Below are 16548 nucleotides of genomic sequence, written 5' to 3'. Positions count from 1 at the left end.
ATTGTTTCTTCCAGATGTTGCTGCTTGCATTCTATTTGCTGTAGCAATTACAGACACCACTTATCTTATCGCCCCTATATTGAATTGTTAGCAAACGACTTCACCATTTCATTTTGAAGGCCCCTATTTTCTTCTTGAATGGGTCTAGACTTATCGTCCAGGTTTTTGAGCAGACAGGAAATTGGGAGTGTTTGAGGCAAATGGCATGAAGAGATTGAAGAAGAAACTAGGTAACCACATTAGGGAGAAGGTGACAAGATCTCTTGATGGAGTGAAATAGGAGCAGCACGGTGGCTCAGTGGTTAGCACTGCTGCCTCACAGCACCAGGTACCTAGGTTCGATTCCAGCCTTGGACAACAGTCTGTGTGGAGTTTGCATGTTCTCCCAGTGTCTATAAAGGTTTCCTTCGGGTGCTCCGGTTTCCTCCCACAGTCTAAAGATGTGCAGGTTAGGTGGATTGGCCATGCTAAATTGTTCATAGTGTCCAGGGGTGTGCAGGCTAGCTGGATTAACCATTGGAAATGCAAGATTACAGGGATAGGGTTGAGTCTGGGTGGGATGCTCTTTGGAGGGTCAGTGTAGACTCGATGGGCCAAATGGCCTGCTTCCACAACATAAGGAATCTATGAATCTATCAGTGAAGTGGGGAAGGAAGAGACTTGCGTGGAATGCAAAAACACCAATGCAATAAACACCAAACACCAAAAACACCTTGGGTCAAACGATCGGCTTGCCATAAATCACATGTATTTTATAACACGTTTGTAAACATTCTTGATTAATTTGAAAGCCTATTTCAGTATTCAATATGAAATGTCAACGCCTGTCTGAGAAATATTGCAAATTTATAAAATTTTAATTTCAGATTATAAATGATCGGATTGAGGAACATTCCAGCGAAGAACGACTGAATGCCAGCCCATCAAACCTAGCGACGGTGCTGAGCTGCTGTCATGGTATTCTGACCTCTCCTGCCTTCGCTCTCATCTACAGCAGCAAGTGGGAGCTGCTGGTGGATCTGCTGTGCAGGCTGTCAGTGCTGCTGTGCTCGAGGTTAAAGCTGACGGAGGCCCTGCGCTCTACGCAGCTCTTCGACGTCCTCCTGCTGGCGTTTGACCTGTACCTCGTCACTCAGAGGCAGCAGTGCAACCGGTGCCGGGTCTTCCTGCAGGTCTGCAGCCCCCTCCTGCAGCCCTTTCTGCTCCTGAGGCACCTGCTGTGCTCGAGGTGCTGGACGGGCGAGGACGTGGCGGCCGTGCGGCAGCACCTCAGCAAGGAGGTGTGTCAGAGGATCCAGACCGCCCTCCAGAGCGGCCTGTTCCACACCGATCTCCTGAACTCTTACAGGCAAGAGCTGCTGCAAGACGACAGATGGCAGGAAAAGATGGCAAGCTCATCCAAGGACGTGGTAGCCCCTGTCGAAACGATGCTGTCCAAGTTGACCGACGCTGGCCTCTTCGGTCTCCAACTGCACTCCGCCGTCGTAGCGGGCTCAGTCCCACTGCTCTACAGACTCTCTCTCGAGTCCTACTGCAGGGAGGGGAATCATCTGCTCTGTTTCCACATCTTCGCCAGATTCCTTGGCACCCTGGGCTTCCCTACACCATTGGATCATGGAGCTGGACAAGAGCCTGCAGACTGGAATCCCGGGTTACTGGCCCTGGACCAGCTGCTGAACTCTATCCTGGGCAGCGACGTCTACAATGTCGCCGTGGACAAAATCCGGTGCGGGGGAGTGCAGTTTGCCCTGTACGGCAGGGTGGCGGTAATGCTGCTGTCCCACCCCCGTCAGGAGGCACCGGCCTGGTTCAGGTGCCTGAGGACATTGATCCTGCTGAATCATTCGATCGTGGAGCCGAGTCTGGACGACCTGGTGTCGTCGGCGTGGGTGGACGCTGACATCAGTGACCCACGGGTCCACAGAGCCCAGGAATCGCTGCTGTGCACGCTCTTTGAAACGTACACCAAACTGCGGCAGCTGCCAAGGCTGTTCCAGGAGGTGTTGGCCATCATCTCTCGGCCAGCCGCAGATGAATTGAGGCGGCCCGTCCTGTGGGTTGGCCTCACTGAGAAGCTCCGCGAATGCCTATTGGAGCTTCCGCCTGGTCAAGCCCTGGATATCTGGGACCTGATGTTGAACTGTCTGGAAGCCTTGATTCCGGATCTAACCGGGAACATGGACGCGGCATTGAAAGCTCTGGCGGTGAGCATTCTGCTGAACGCTGTCCTTTTCAACATGAAGAGCCTGGACGACAAAACACCAGTGCCGATCATTACACGCACGCAGCTTCTGATGGATAAGACGATGCGGGCGGTGGTGACACCTCTCTTTCGCGTGGTCAAGGACCCCTCTGGCAAAGACTCATCCCCGTGGTCCCTGAGGGCTGAGAGCTCAGTCCTGATCCTCCGCTCCACTTGGCTGGAGCTGGATCACATGCTGAGGTTGAACTGCAGCAACTATGTCTCGCCGGGAGGCGCTGAGGCCGAGGCGTGGAGTCTTGGCAGTGGCCTCCCTCGGGAGTGCCGGAACGACGCGTTGAGTCGCCACTTCCTGCAGCTGCTGGCGATCCAGGAAATGAAGAGCGTCATGATGCAGCCCGGCTCGCGGACTGAGGCGCAGGAGATGTCGCTGAGATCCGCTGCGGTGTCTGTCGTGCAGTCGGGGAGGGACGCGGTCAAAAACGCCGGCGCCCAGGCCTGGGACGGGGAGATCAGCTCCATCGACGACGAAACGTACGCCGTGGCGCACTGGTACCTGGTCACCTCGAACATCGCCCTGCTGCTGCCCCATCTCCCCGAGCCCGAGATCGCCCACTTGGCAGACGTGGTGACGGCGAACCTGTTGCTGCGGGAGGCCGCGGAGCAGGATCAAGACTCGGAAAACCGGGTTTCCATCCCGGCGATGTGCAGGAGCCTGCTCCGCAGTAGCCTGCTCCCGGAAATGCGGCCACTGCACCGTGGCGTTTTACTGCGTCTGATGGAAGGGGTGAGTGACCTGCTACCGGACACCGGGTTTAACCTGCCCGCGTGCCTCCTCAGCGATGATGTTGATGCCAGTCAAGAGGCTGATAACCAGCAGAGCAGCGTTTCGGAGTCACTGGGATCCCAGCCCATGTCCCCTCAACGGAGTTCACTTCTTAACATTCCGAATGTGCTGTTGGTTAAAAGCCCATCGACCCACACCTTTTCCGAGACTCAACTGGATCACCTGCTGTGGGTTTTAGACCTTCTTGGTGGCCTAAGGCTGGACAGCCTGCCCTGCTATGACCACCTCCGTTGCTTTGTTCTGCTGGCGTCCCTGGTCACGGCCCTCAAGCCCAAACCGGAAAAGGCCAACGCTTCCAAATGTCTGCAGGCGCTGAGCCGGTCCTACTCCCTCCTCGCCGTCCTGCAGACGGGCACCAGCCGGAACGTAGTCTTCAAACTGGCACACGCTGGCGACATCCTGGAGAAGGTGACGGCCCCCCTGTTTCCGGCGGGCAGCAGGTTGGCCTCCTGCGCAGAGTGTCCGGCCTGGCCGGAGGTCCTGGACGCTGTCCAGAGGTTCCTGACTGTCTCCATCCAGGCCATCGTTGAACGGAAGCAAAGCATGCGACTGAACCTGGAGCAGTTTATTGCTTTCCTCTCCAGCGCCTGGCTATCCTCAGCGAGAAGCAAGAAGTGGAGACCGGCAACTGAGCAGCTGCTCATCACCGCCCTGTCGGCCTTGAGTCGGGTTGTCATACAGGCCCCACTGCAACCTGACAAGCACACGGGCAACTCTCTGCACTCCCTGCTCACCCAGCTCGCAGGGCTCCTGGGGCCAGTCCTTCAGTCCCATTCGGACAGGGACGGAAGATTAGAGCAGAATCTGACTGTGTTTGGCGTTACTGCCCTCCTGGAAATAGAATTGTGCCTGAGAGAGGAGGAGGAGGAGGGTGGTGCAGACCGGGAGGACGGCAGTGTGGTCCATGAAAGAGGGAGTGGAGGCACACACAGCTTGAAACACGCTGACTTGTACCAGAGGACATGTTCTCAAGTTCTTCGCCGACTTCCCTCTTTCACAGATGACCCAGAATCGCTCCAAAAGCAACTTGAATTTTTACGGATCTACAGTTCAACCTCCGAGCTTTGCTCTGACTGTGATAACGAGACTGGCATCCCCTCTGTTCTCAGTGCCCTAAAAGCCTTGCTCGCAGGTAAACAGCTTGTCTTATTCAAAGTACATAAATGTAAATGGTGACAACACCTCACATCAGAGTCATTTATGGCACTGAACAAGGCCATTTGGCCCACTGAGTCCATTCCAGCTCTCCATGGAGACATGCAGATGGTCCCATACCCCTGCTCTTGCCTGTCGCCCCGAAAGGTTTCATTCCATCGAGTCCGCAGCAAATTTCCTTTTCAAATCGTTGTTCGCGTCTGCTTTGAAGACAATGCAGCTCAATTCATTAAATTTAGTTACCATAATAAAATGATCCAAGGTAGGAGTTCTTATGAAACGAGATTTGACACTAAGCCACATAAAGAAATAATCAGGACATCTGACCAAACGCTTGGTCCAAAGAGGTGGGTTATAAGGAGTGTCTGAAAGGAAGGAGAGCTAGATTGGTTTCAGGAGGAAATTCAGTGGCCTTAATAGCCGAAGTTGTGGCCATCAACGTGAAAATGCTGGAATTGGGGAAACACCGAGGTCTCAGATGGTTGAGAGGCTGGTGGAGAATACTGAGATTGGGAAGGGAGAAGCCAAATGTGAGAGGGTTTTGGAAAAAAAAGTGAGAATTTTTAAAATCAAGGTCTTTGTTGATTGACAATTTGAGTACATAAGACCATAAGAATTAGGCCATTCAGCCCATTGTGTTTGCTGCACTATTCAATCATGGCTGATCTGTTTCTCCACCCATTCTCCTGCCTTCTCCCTGTAACCCTTGATCCCCTTACTAATCAAGAACCTATCTATCTCTGTCTTAAAAATACTCAATCACTTGGCCTCCACAGTTGTCCGTGACAATGAGCTCTATAGATTAACCACCCTCCGGCTGAAGAAATGTCTCCTCATCTCTGTTCTAAAGAATCATTCCTTTACTCTGTGGCTGTGCCCCAGGGTCCTAGTCTCTCCAACTAGTGAAAACATCCTCCCCACAGCTACTCTATCCAAGCCTGTCAGTATTATGTACGTTTCAATCAGATTCCCCCTCATCCTTCAAGTTCAGACCCAGAGTCCTCAACCCCTCCTCAAATGACAAGCCCTTCATCCCTGGGATTATTCTTGAGAATGTCCTCTGGACCCCTCCAACGCCAGCACATCCTTCCTTAGATACGGGGCCTAAAACTGCTCACAATGTTCCAAATACAGTCTGACTAGAGCCTTATACAGCCTCAGCAGTATATGTCTGCTCTTGTGTTCTAACCCTCTTGAAAAGAATGCTAACATTTCATTTGCCTACAAGTATTTACGAGTTCTGTTTATCTAAAGTAGCTGATGAGAGGAGTATGTTGGAATAGCCAAGCCTAGCGACAATGAAAGCACAGGTGAAAGTTTCAGATGCAGGTGAGCTGAAATGGATGTTACTAAAGTGGAAATAGGCAGTCTTAGCAATGGCACAGATATATATAACCGATGCTCCTCTCTGTCAGATATAACACGAAGGTTGCCAACAGTCTGGTTCAGCCAAAGACAGTTGCCAGAGAGAGGGATGGAGTTTGGAGCTGGGGAACAGAATTCAGAGCAGAGGCTGAAGACAGCGGCTAGAGTCTCGCCCATACTGACTTACTGGAGGAAAGTTCTCTCTTTTGAGTTGAATACAACTCTTCTGCAGAGCTGCAAACTACTGGCATATTTCCTGCTTCAGGACTGGATGTGAAGTCAGCCAGCTGAGAGACGAGAAGGGTGGCGCTGAGCTCAAGCTGGGCACTGTCAGTGTACATGTGGCAGCAGATATAGAAATAGCAAGTTCTGAGCATTCTGTGCAGACTTGGCAGACAGGAGATCCTAACCAGGCCAGGCCTACCGACATCCCACAAGTTGAGGACAAAAGAGAAACCGCTTCACTGGTTGGCATGGACCAGTTGGGCGAAGGGCTTGTTTCTGTGCTGTATGACTGTTTGATAAGAACCCCTTAAGCTGCAGTGTGATGCTCCAAAAAAGACTTCCTGCACAGTCTGGCTGTATTCGTTGCACTGATTACTCGGGCTGCCAACTGGCAAAAGACTGCTTCCAGTTGAATTAGTCTGATTTATACATTGCATTTTATGTTCTCTAAGAGATTGCTCATTGCTCCAGAACATACCCAATGACAGGTTCTGCCGCATTATTGATTTGCAATATATTAACCTTGAATCTCTGCAGAATTTCATTCAAATATTTCCTTACAAAGTTAGGCAGAGGATTTAAAATGGAAACTGTCTATGGGACACTAATAGTGTAACCGTGATCCTTTGAAGACCCTCTAATGCCTCTGCAAAACAGATGGATGAGGGTAAAGCAGTAGGTTTGGTGTATATGGATTTCAGTAAAGTATTTGATAAGGTTCCCCACGGTAGGCTATTGCATAAAATACTGAGGCATGAGATTGAGGGTGACTTAGCGCTTTGTATCAGAAGTTGGCTAGCTGAAAGAAGGCAGAGGGTGGTGATTGATGGGAAATGTTCATCCCGGAGTTCAGTTACTAGTGGTGTGCCACAAGGATCAGTTTTGGGGCCACTGCAGTTTGTCATCTTTATAAATGACTTGGATGAGGGTGTAGAGAGATGGGTTAGTCAATTTGCGGCCGACACTAAAGTTGGTGGACTTATGGACTGTGCGGAAGGATGTTGCAGGTTACAGAGAGACATAGATAAGCTGCAGAGCTAGGCTGAGAGGTGGCAAATGGAATTAAATGCGGAAACGCGAGGTGATTCACTTTGGAAGGAGGAACAGAAATACAGAGCTCTGGGCTAATGGTAAGGTTCTTGGTTGGGTGGATGAGCAGAGAGATCCATGTGCATAGATCCCTGAAAGTTGCCACCCAGGTTGATCGGTTGTTAAGGTGTACGGTATGTTAGCTTTTATTGGTAAAGAGACTCAGTTTCAGAGCCATGAGGTCATGTTGCAGCTGTACAAGACTCTGGTGTGGCCACACTTGGAGTACTGCGTACAGTTCTGGTCACCGCATGATAGGAAGGATATGGAAGCGTTGGAAAGGGTGCAGAGGAGATTTACCAGGATGTTGCCTGGTGTGGACAGAAAGTCTTATGAGGAAAGGCTGAGAGATTTGAGGCTGTTTTCGTTAGAGAGGAGGTGGTTGAGGTGACTTAATAGAGCCATACAAGATGATCCGAGGATTAGATAGGGACGTCAGTGAGAGCCCTTTTCCTTGAATGGTGATGGCTAGCATAAGGGTACATAGCTTTAAATTGAGGGGTGATAGACATCGGACAGATGTCAGAGGTAGGTTCTTTACTCATAGTAGTAAGGGCATGGAACGCACTGCCTGCAAGATTAGTAGACTCACCAACTTTGAGGGCATTTAAATGGTAATTGGATAAATATATGGTTGATAATGGAGTAGCGTAGGTTAGTTGGGCTTCAGATCGGTTTCACGGGTCAGCACAACATCGAGGGCCGAAGGGCCTATACTGTGCTGTTATGTTCTGTGTAATTACAGCATGAGCTGTTTACATTGAGAATTCCTACAACAAATGAATTGATTGTTTTCAGTGAGTTTGGCTCCAGGTTGCATTTGTGACACTTTGAACCAGAATATATCCATTTCCCGCCCCTCCCACCACCCTCCCACCAAATGTGTGTCTCAATCATCATCTTCTTACCTTTCCTTATACCATGGTCAGATGTTTGGAAAATATGTTAAAATGTTCCTTTGGTTACACCTACACACCCTTCTATTCCACAAATCCTTCTCTAATCGTAGATGCTTTCAGTTCTGTGACACCGTGGTGTACAAATGCTCACCAAGTGTTTGACTGGCTCAGGATAACATGCCCATTCGAACTCAGTCATAATTTGCATTGATAAGCGCTTTAATGATGTAAAATACCCACAGAAATCACCTCACATCAGCATTATCAAAGTCTGACTCCGAACCACGGGAGGTAATATTAGGAGTGGCAACTGTAAGTTTGGTCAAAGAAGTAGGTTAGGATGGCACGGTGGCTCAGTTGTTCGCACTGCTGCCTCACTGCGCCAGGCACCTGGGTTTGATTCCAGCCTCAGGCGACTGTCTGTGTGGAGTTTGCACATTCTCCCCGTGTCTGTATGGGGTTACCTTCGAGTGCTCTGGTTTCCTCCCACAATGTGCAGGTTAGTGTGGATTGGCTATGCTAAATTGCCAGGGATTTGCAGATAGGTGAGTTAACCAAGGGGAATGTAGGGTAAGAGGGTGGGCTTGGATGGGATGCTGTTCGCATGGGTGGTGTGAACTCAATGGGCCGAATGGCCTGATTCCACATTGTTGGGATTCTACGATTCTATAAGGAGCACCTTTAAAGGAGGAGATAATGCTTTTGGACACGGTTAATGGGTGAATCTCAGAATGAAATCTTGGACAGCCAGTGGAGGGTACAAATTGGAGTCTGTATGAATCCGTGATGGAGAGCAAGGGCTACCACAGATTTTGAATTTCTTATTTGTTTGGTTCTTTCACGGGATGTGGGTGTCACTGGCTGGGCCAGCATTTATTGTCCAGCCCTGGAGGAGGTGCTGGTGAGCTTCCTCCTTAAGCTGCTGCAATTCTTGTGATGCAGCAACACCCGCAGTTACAAGGGGACATTGACCCAGTGACAGTGAGGGAATGACAATCTATTTCTAAGTCAGGAGGGTGACTGGCTTGGACAGAAACTTGCAGGGAATGATGTTCCCGTGTTTCTGCTGCTCTTGTCCATCTGGATGGAAGTGGTTGTAGGTTTGGAAGATGCTGGAGGCCTGCTGATGCATAAGACATAGGAGCAGAAATTAGACCGTTCAGCCCATCGGGTCTACTTCACCATTCAATCATGGCTGATCAGTTTCTCAACCCCATTCTCCCCCTTTCTCCCTGTAACCCTTGATCCCCTTGATACTCAAGAACCTATCCATCTCAGTCTTAAATAACCTCAGTGACCTGGCCTCCACAGCCTTCCGTGGCAATAAATTCCACAGATTCCCCACTCTCTGTCTGAAGAAGTTTCTCCTTATCTCCGTTCTGAGGCTGTGCCCTCAGGTTCTAGTCTCTCCTACCAATGGAAACATCTTCCCAACATCCACTCTGTCCAGGTCATTCAGTATTCTGTATGTTCAATTAGATCCTCTCTCATCCTTCTAAACTCCAAGTATAGACCCAGAGTCCTCAAACGTTCCTCATATATTAAGCTTTCCATTCCTGGGGCCATTCTCATGAACCTCCTCTGAATGTGCTCCAGGGCCAATACATCCATCCTGAGATATAGGGCCCAAAACTGCACTCAATACTCCAAATGTGGCATCTTATAGGTTGTATAAATCTTGTTGTGTGATAGGACATTTATGATGCATCAAACTGTCTCCTTTTTATTTCTCCGTCTCTATAAAGTGAGTGCAATGTTAGCACACTTCAGCTTTTAAACTGCTCTCCTTTCCATCGTGCAAATGTAATCAAGTTGTTTTCTGTGCCTCTCCAGCTCCAAGGGTGACACAGCAGTTCATTCACTCGCTGGAAGTTCATCTCGTCGAACTGCTCCACTGTTTCATTGAAAGTTGTACACAGCAGCAGTTTTACCTCATTGTAAAGTTCATCGCACAGGGCCTTGAGGTCACCAACCTTTGGAACGGACAGCATCAGGTGAAATGTCATGTTCTGGTTTGAGAGTGTCTTGTTGGAAAAGCACAGCAGGTCAGGCAACGTCCGAAGAGCATGAGAATCGACATTTCAGGCTTAAGGTCTTCATTGGGAATGAACCGTCACACATTATACCCAATTCTCCTGTTCCTCAGATGTTGCCTGACCTCCTGTGCTTTTCCAGTGCCACACTTTTCAAGTGTAATCTCCAGCATCTGCAGTCCTCACTTTCTGTTAGTCGCTCTCTTTGAGGCAGTCTGTATTCTCTCCCAGCCTCACTCTGGCTTGCTTTGTCCATTTGATTCAGGATGTGGTGTCGTCTTTGAACCTGACTGCCCTGCTCTTGAAATGTCCCCTAAGTGGAGATGTAGAAAAGGCTCTTTGGTTTATAGCTCCTCAGATCATCATGGCGCTAATGGTGAGTATAGTCACAGAGATGTACAGCACGGAAACAGACCCTTCGGTCCAACCCGTCCATGCTGGCCAGATATCCCAACCCAATCTAGTCCCACCTGCCAGCACCCGGCCCATATCCCTCCAAACCCTTCCTATTCACATACCCATCCAGATACCTTTTAGATGTTGCAATTGTACCAGCCTCCACCACTTCCTCTGGCAGCTCATTCCATACACATACCACCCTCTGCATGAAAACGTTGCCCCTTGCGTCTCTTTTATATCTTTCCCCTCTCACCCTAAACCTATGCCCTGTAATTCTGGACTCCCCCACCCCAGGGAAAAGACTTTGTCTATTTATCCTATCCATGCTGCTCGTGATTTTATAAATGTCTATAAAGGTCACCCCTCAGCCTCCGACGCTCCAGGGAAAACAGCTCCAGCCTGTTCAGCCTCTCCCTATAGCTCAAATCCTCCAATCCTGGTAACATCCTTGTAAATCTTTTCTGAACCCTTTCAAGTTTCACAACATCTTACTGATAGGAAGGAGACCAGAAGCAGGAGTAAAGTTTTTTAGCACCATTTTGAGGAATGATTGGAAAGGGATAGCTATGTCCACTGTCCTGTGAATATTGTGCCTTAGTGATCAAATGCAGAATTTCAAAACAGAACCGCTTGCATTTATTATAAAATCATCGCATCCTTGGGACGTCCTAAGGTGATTAACAGCAACATGCATTTTGCGGGGGAATCACCATTTTGCAGCCAAATTGTGCTCAGCAAGATCCCATTAAGACCAAATCATTTTTGCATTGCCAGAATGATCCAGGGCAACCCTAGTATGAGCGGATCCAGTTGGTTCCCAAACATTTACTCTCATAATGTTTGTCAAACTCCACATCTCCCATCATTTGCCATTAGCCTGTTCACCATCAAAGGTCAGTTACTGACCCAAGACCATTCTCATCTACACAAGGGAGAGATGGTGGTATAATGGTAACATCAACAGTTTAGTAATCCAGAAACTTGGGCTAATAATTTGGGAATATAGGTGTGAATTCCCTCCTAGCAGTTGGTAGAATTTAAATTGAATTAATTCATGAAATCCAGAATTCAAGAACTAGTCTCAGTCACGGTGACCATGCAACTGTCGTCAGTTATTATGAAAGACCCATTTGGTTCATTGATGTCCTTTTAGGGAAAGAAATCTGCCGTCCTTCCCTAGTCTGGCCTATATGTGACTCCAAACCCAAGCAATGTGGTTGACATTTAAATGCTCTCTGAAATGGCCGAGCAAGCCACTCTGTTCTAGACCAATTAACAAACTTTGTCTTTGCCAGCAGCATCCACGTTCATGAGTTTTATAAAAACCTATCACTGTAATTCAACTCGCATCCTAACCAGTGATACATCCAGATCTATTATGAAGGTGCTAATCAATAAGACATCACTTGTTGCACTGTCACTTGGTTCCACTGAAATACCACTAGAGTAATTATGCCCTGTTTCTTAGAAAGCAGCAGATCATTGTAAAGATATTGGCAAGAGCCTGCTGCCCATCTCTCGGTGATCTTGGGGAAGTTAGGAGTCAGCCATGTTGTGTGGTATTGGAATCATGTACAGGCCAGATCTGGCACGTTTGGCAGAAACACTTTACAAAACATTATTGGGGAGCCAGTTGGCTTATTACCTCGATTTAGCAACTTCTCAAGGTCTCTTTCTGGGAGCAGACAAATGACTAGATTTATCCCAGGACCTGCCCTAGTGAGCTTTGAACCCAGAATCTATCTAACCCAGGGTTACGATTCCAATAATACAACTTGCCTCACTACCCTGTTATCAATAATCTTTCATGGCTTGTTAAAAAGAAAAAAAATAAAGACTTACATTCACGTTGCGTTTTTTACAGTTACCAAACATTTGAAAAACATGTTACAGCCAATGAAGTATGTTTTGAAGTGTAGAAGCTGTTATAATGTAGGACAGCCAATTCGTGCCCAGCAAGCTCCCACAAACAGCCGTGTGATAATGTTGAGGATCTATTTTTGTGATTCTGATTGTGAGATATATATTGGCCAGGGCCCCAGGAAAAATAATCACAGAGTCATAGAGTTACACAGCTCAGAAATGGGACAGCACAGTGGCTCTGTGGTTAGCACTGCTGCTTCACAGTGCCAGGGACCCAGGTTCAATCCCAGCCTCAGGTTACTCTCTGTGTGCAGTTTGCACATTCTCCCCGTGTCTGTGAGGGTTTCCTCTGGGTGCTCCGGTTTCCTTCCATACTCCAAAAATGTGTAGGCTAGGTGGATTGGCCGTGCTAAATTGCCCGTAGTGTTCAGAGATGTGTAGGTTAGGTGAATTGGCCATGGTAAATTGACCGTTGTGTTCAGGGATATGGAGGCTAGGTGAATTGGCCGTGCTAAATTGCCCATAGTGTTCAGGGATGTGTAGTTTAGGCGCATGAGCCAGGGAAATGTAAGGGAATGGGTTTGGGTGGGATACTCTTCGGAGGGTCGGAGCCCTTGTTGGGCCAAAGGGCTTGCATCCACAATGTAAGGATTCTGTCCAACTCGTCCATGCTGACCAGATATCCTGGATTAATCTAGTCCCATTTGCCAGCATTTGGCCCATATCCCTCTAAACCTTCCTATTTATGTACCCATCTAGGTGCTTTTTGTACCAGCTTCCACCACCACCTCTGACAGCTCATTCCACTCTCTGCATGAAAAAGGTTGTCCCTTAGGTCCCTTTTAAATGTTTTCCCTTTCAACTCAAATTTATGCCTTCATGCTTGGGACTCACCTACTCTGGGGAAGAGATCTTGGCTATTTATCCTATCCATGCCCCATATGATTTTATAAACCTCTATAAGGTCACCCTTCAGCTTCTGACGCTCCAGGGAAAACAGCCCCAGCCTGTTCAGTCTCTCCCTATAGCTCAAACCCTCTAACCCCAGTAACATCCTCGTAAATCTTTCCTGAACCCTTTCAAGTTTCACAACATCTTTTCTATAGCAGGGAGACTACAATTGAATGCAGTGTTCCAAAAGTGTACAGCCGCAATGTGATATCTATACTCCCCATAACATAACTCCTATACTCAATGCACATACCAATAAAGGCAATTGTATGAAACACCACCTTCACTACCCTGTCTACCTGTAAATCCATCGATAAAGAACTTTGAACCCGTACCCCAAGGTCTCTTTGATTGGCAACATCTCCAGGACCCTAACATTAACTATATAAGTCCTGCCCTGATTTGCTTTACCAAAACACAATGCCTCACATTTATTCAAATGCTCTTTTTTAAAATAGTGCCTTAGGATCTCTTAAATCCAGCAAAGTAAGCAAGTGGGACCTCTTTAAAATTTCGTCCAAACAATCAACACTTGTGACAGTGTGACTCTCCCTCGGTGCTGTACTGGAGTGTCAGTCTGATTTGTTGTTCCGAATCCCTTGAAAGGGGACTTGAACCCAGAACGTCAGATTTCAGAATTCTTAATACCCACTTACAGTTTGAACCTACCATGCAGTGCCCTGACTGTTGATAACTTTTCACTGTTACCTTTGAATCACTTTGGTTTTCCAGGTTTTGTGTAAGGAAGCAGCTCTGGATCAGGCCAAGGGCTTTAGGATCACTGTGCTCAGTTTGGAGACCTTGGCAATTCTGGTCCAGCAGGGAGAAGGCATTCTCTCAAACCCACATCATGTGACGCTTGCGTTTAATGCTTTGTTGTGTGTTCCACTCGATCATCTTCAGCTGGATGAGTATGGATCTATTTTTCGAGCCATCCAGGAGGTGCTGTTTGCTATAGTGCAGTCTCAGACTAAGGTAAGCTGGTGCTACTGGGTGTAATAAGGGTCCTCTTCTCAATGCCTGTTCCAAACTAGTCTGCTGACCCCTGCACTGGAGGATGATGCAGCTACAGGATGGGACTGCCTCCTTCTCTGACCTTGCCTGTCAGATTTTGTCCTGTCTTGCCTGGCACTGTGCCTGATGAGGTGGTGAGACAGCAAATTTGGAGTGTGGCCTGGATAAGTTACTGTGGGCTGCATTAGTCAACAAGGAGGACTGTCGATGCTGGAGACCAGAGTCAAAACCAGGACCTTTCAGCCTTACCTCAATAGAAGGGAAAAAGATGTGATCACTAGACACCTGATTGATAATGATCTGATTGGACATCAAGAGCAAGCATTAGTGAATGGAAAATTGTACTTCAAAGTTTCTTGGAAGTTTTGATGATATTACTATCAAAATTGATAAGGGAGAGCCAATGTAGTATATGTAGACTCCATGTCCTACTCCTGTTCCGATGTTCCTGTCCACCAATGGGTTTGAAGATGGGGGTATGTGGAGCTCGTTAATGCCAATGTGCCGACCCTTGTCCACACCGAAGTACCAGCAGCTCCTAAAGTTTCAGTGTGCCAAATGAGGCCACTAAATGGACAATTAACTGTGAACCTGTGTCAGGAGAGGCCTGTGCTGAGGGCCTAGCCTTTTTCAGGATGGTGGTAGAGAGGGCTGTTACCTCCTTTACTGGAATCTATCAGAGTGCACACCCCCCACCCCTTTTGATGGGATTGAAGAATTGGTAGATGTTAGCATGCCATCATCCTGTTATAGAAAGTCCACTGACAGTTAAAGCTACAGTGAACTGGTGGTTAAAGGTATAGTGCACTGTTGCATTCAGTTTTCTATTGTACTTTCACTTTATTTAAAATTAGGGTGACTTTAAAAATATAATATTTCATGATCATGTTTGCTGTTTGATTTTGCACTTCAGTGGGACTTCCCAAACACATTTCTCATCGTGACCTCTTTTCAATGCTCAGTATCACCTAGAGCTGAGTGTGTGACGGGGGTACAGAGGGGTCACCTGTGGAGGGGGAGAGGGGAGATGCTTTTGTGTGGGGTGCGGAGGAGGGGTTGAGTGAGAGAAGTGCCTGTATGGAATGGGGGTGGGGATATTGTGCCTGTGGGGATAGGAGATTTAAGATGTCTGCTGGGTGATGGATGACTGTGGACAGGTTGAGGGGATGGAGAAGAGCTGTGATGGAGGCAGTGGGATATGTTTACTCCCAAGGTTTTTCAGTTAAAAAGCACCTACCTTCCAGGGGAATTTTAGGACAGGATTGACGATCAAGCAGTTGAGTCAAACATAATATTTTTAAAAACTGCAATGCTTTAAAGGAGCTCAGACAGCCATTTGCACATCGAATGATGTGACCCCCTAATATTTTGGCAACTGATCCCTCGAAGGGTTATGACCTTAGGAAGCCTTGCTGTACAGGGTTAAAAATCACACAACACCAGATTATAGTCCACCAGGTTTATTTGGAAGCACTAGTTTTCGGAGCGAAGGAACAGCACTCCGAAAGCGTGTGCTTCCAAATGAACCTGTTGGACTATAACCTGGTGTTGTGCGATTTTTAACTTTTCTTAAAACAAAAACTGCTAATGAAAATCCTTTTACGTGGAACAGGGGGCAACTTTATTTACATGGGTCGTGGGAAATACAGGGTTACAGGGGTAGGATGGGGGTGGATCTGGGTGGGATGCCCTTTCAAGGGTTGGTGTGGACTTGATGGGCCAAATGGCCTGCTCCCACACTGTAGGGATTCTGTGACATGAGGGGCTGATTACTGTGACATTCTTGTCCTCCTTTGCGTTCACTGGACAAAACTAGCTCTAACTTTACGTGTGACTGGTGGAGCTGACTGTATTGGACAGCTAGCTCTCGGCCAGATTCACCCAACATGGCCGTCTTCATCTGGGACCCTACTGATCTGGGATTAACAGGACCATCTGGAGAGAATGCGGGACTGGCTCAATATTAACTGAAGGGTGTGGCATTTTTGAAAAGGGGAGTATTTTTGGAATGGTCTGCCTTTAATTATTACTTGTTACCCTAATGGAAGTATTATCATTCACTGGGATCCTTTGCATTGGTCCACAGGTTTTGTTTAATGCAGCACCTACTTTCTTCAAGTGCTTTAACCGGCTGGTGCTTTCAGTTATGCATAAAGGGCGTCAGAAATGTGTTGGCGATAAAGGTCAGTGCGGAACAAATTTGTCCTGAACTGTTTCACTTTTTCTTTTATTCATTCATGGGATCTGGGCATCACTGCCTGGGCCAGCCTTTATTGCCCATCCCTATTTGCACTTGAGAAGGTGGTAGTGAGCTACTTTATTGAACCACAGTTGCTATTGACAATCAACACGTCTGGCATATGTGAGCTCCAGGATTTGACCCATAGACACCGAAGGAAAAGTCATACATTACCAAGTCAGCATGGCAAATGGCTTGGAGATGAATTTGTAGGTGGTGTTGTATCAGCGGCCCTTGTCCTTTCAGAGGATAATGTTTGTGGGTTTGCA

At 47.7% G+C, this 16548-nt stretch overlaps 1 protein-coding gene across 2 annotated transcripts in view; it reads left to right on the top strand.

Moving 5' to 3' along the window:
• The window catches only part of urb2 (URB2 ribosome biogenesis homolog), a 36795-nt gene that overhangs the window by 11187 nt on the left and 9060 nt on the right, over nt 1-16548 (top strand). For both annotated transcript variants that reach the window (XM_072581394.1, XM_072581395.1), the window contains exons 4-8: nt 867-4179; nt 9614-9774; nt 10079-10189; nt 13759-14001; nt 16127-16223. In XM_072581394.1, the coding sequence (XP_072437495.1) occupies nt 867-4179; nt 9614-9774; nt 10079-10189; nt 13759-14001; nt 16127-16223 (3925 nt within the window). The remainder of the gene's footprint in view (nt 1-866; nt 4180-9613; nt 9775-10078; nt 10190-13758; nt 14002-16126; nt 16224-16548) is intronic.

The sequence above is a fragment of the Chiloscyllium punctatum genome, chromosome 11 (genome assembly GCF_047496795.1).
Source record: "Chiloscyllium punctatum isolate Juve2018m chromosome 11, sChiPun1.3, whole genome shotgun sequence".
In the NCBI taxonomy this organism is placed as follows: domain Eukaryota; kingdom Metazoa; phylum Chordata; class Chondrichthyes; order Orectolobiformes; family Hemiscylliidae; genus Chiloscyllium; species Chiloscyllium punctatum.
The sequence above is the reverse complement of the archived record's forward strand: the minus strand, read 5'-3'. Positions and strand labels throughout refer to the sequence as shown.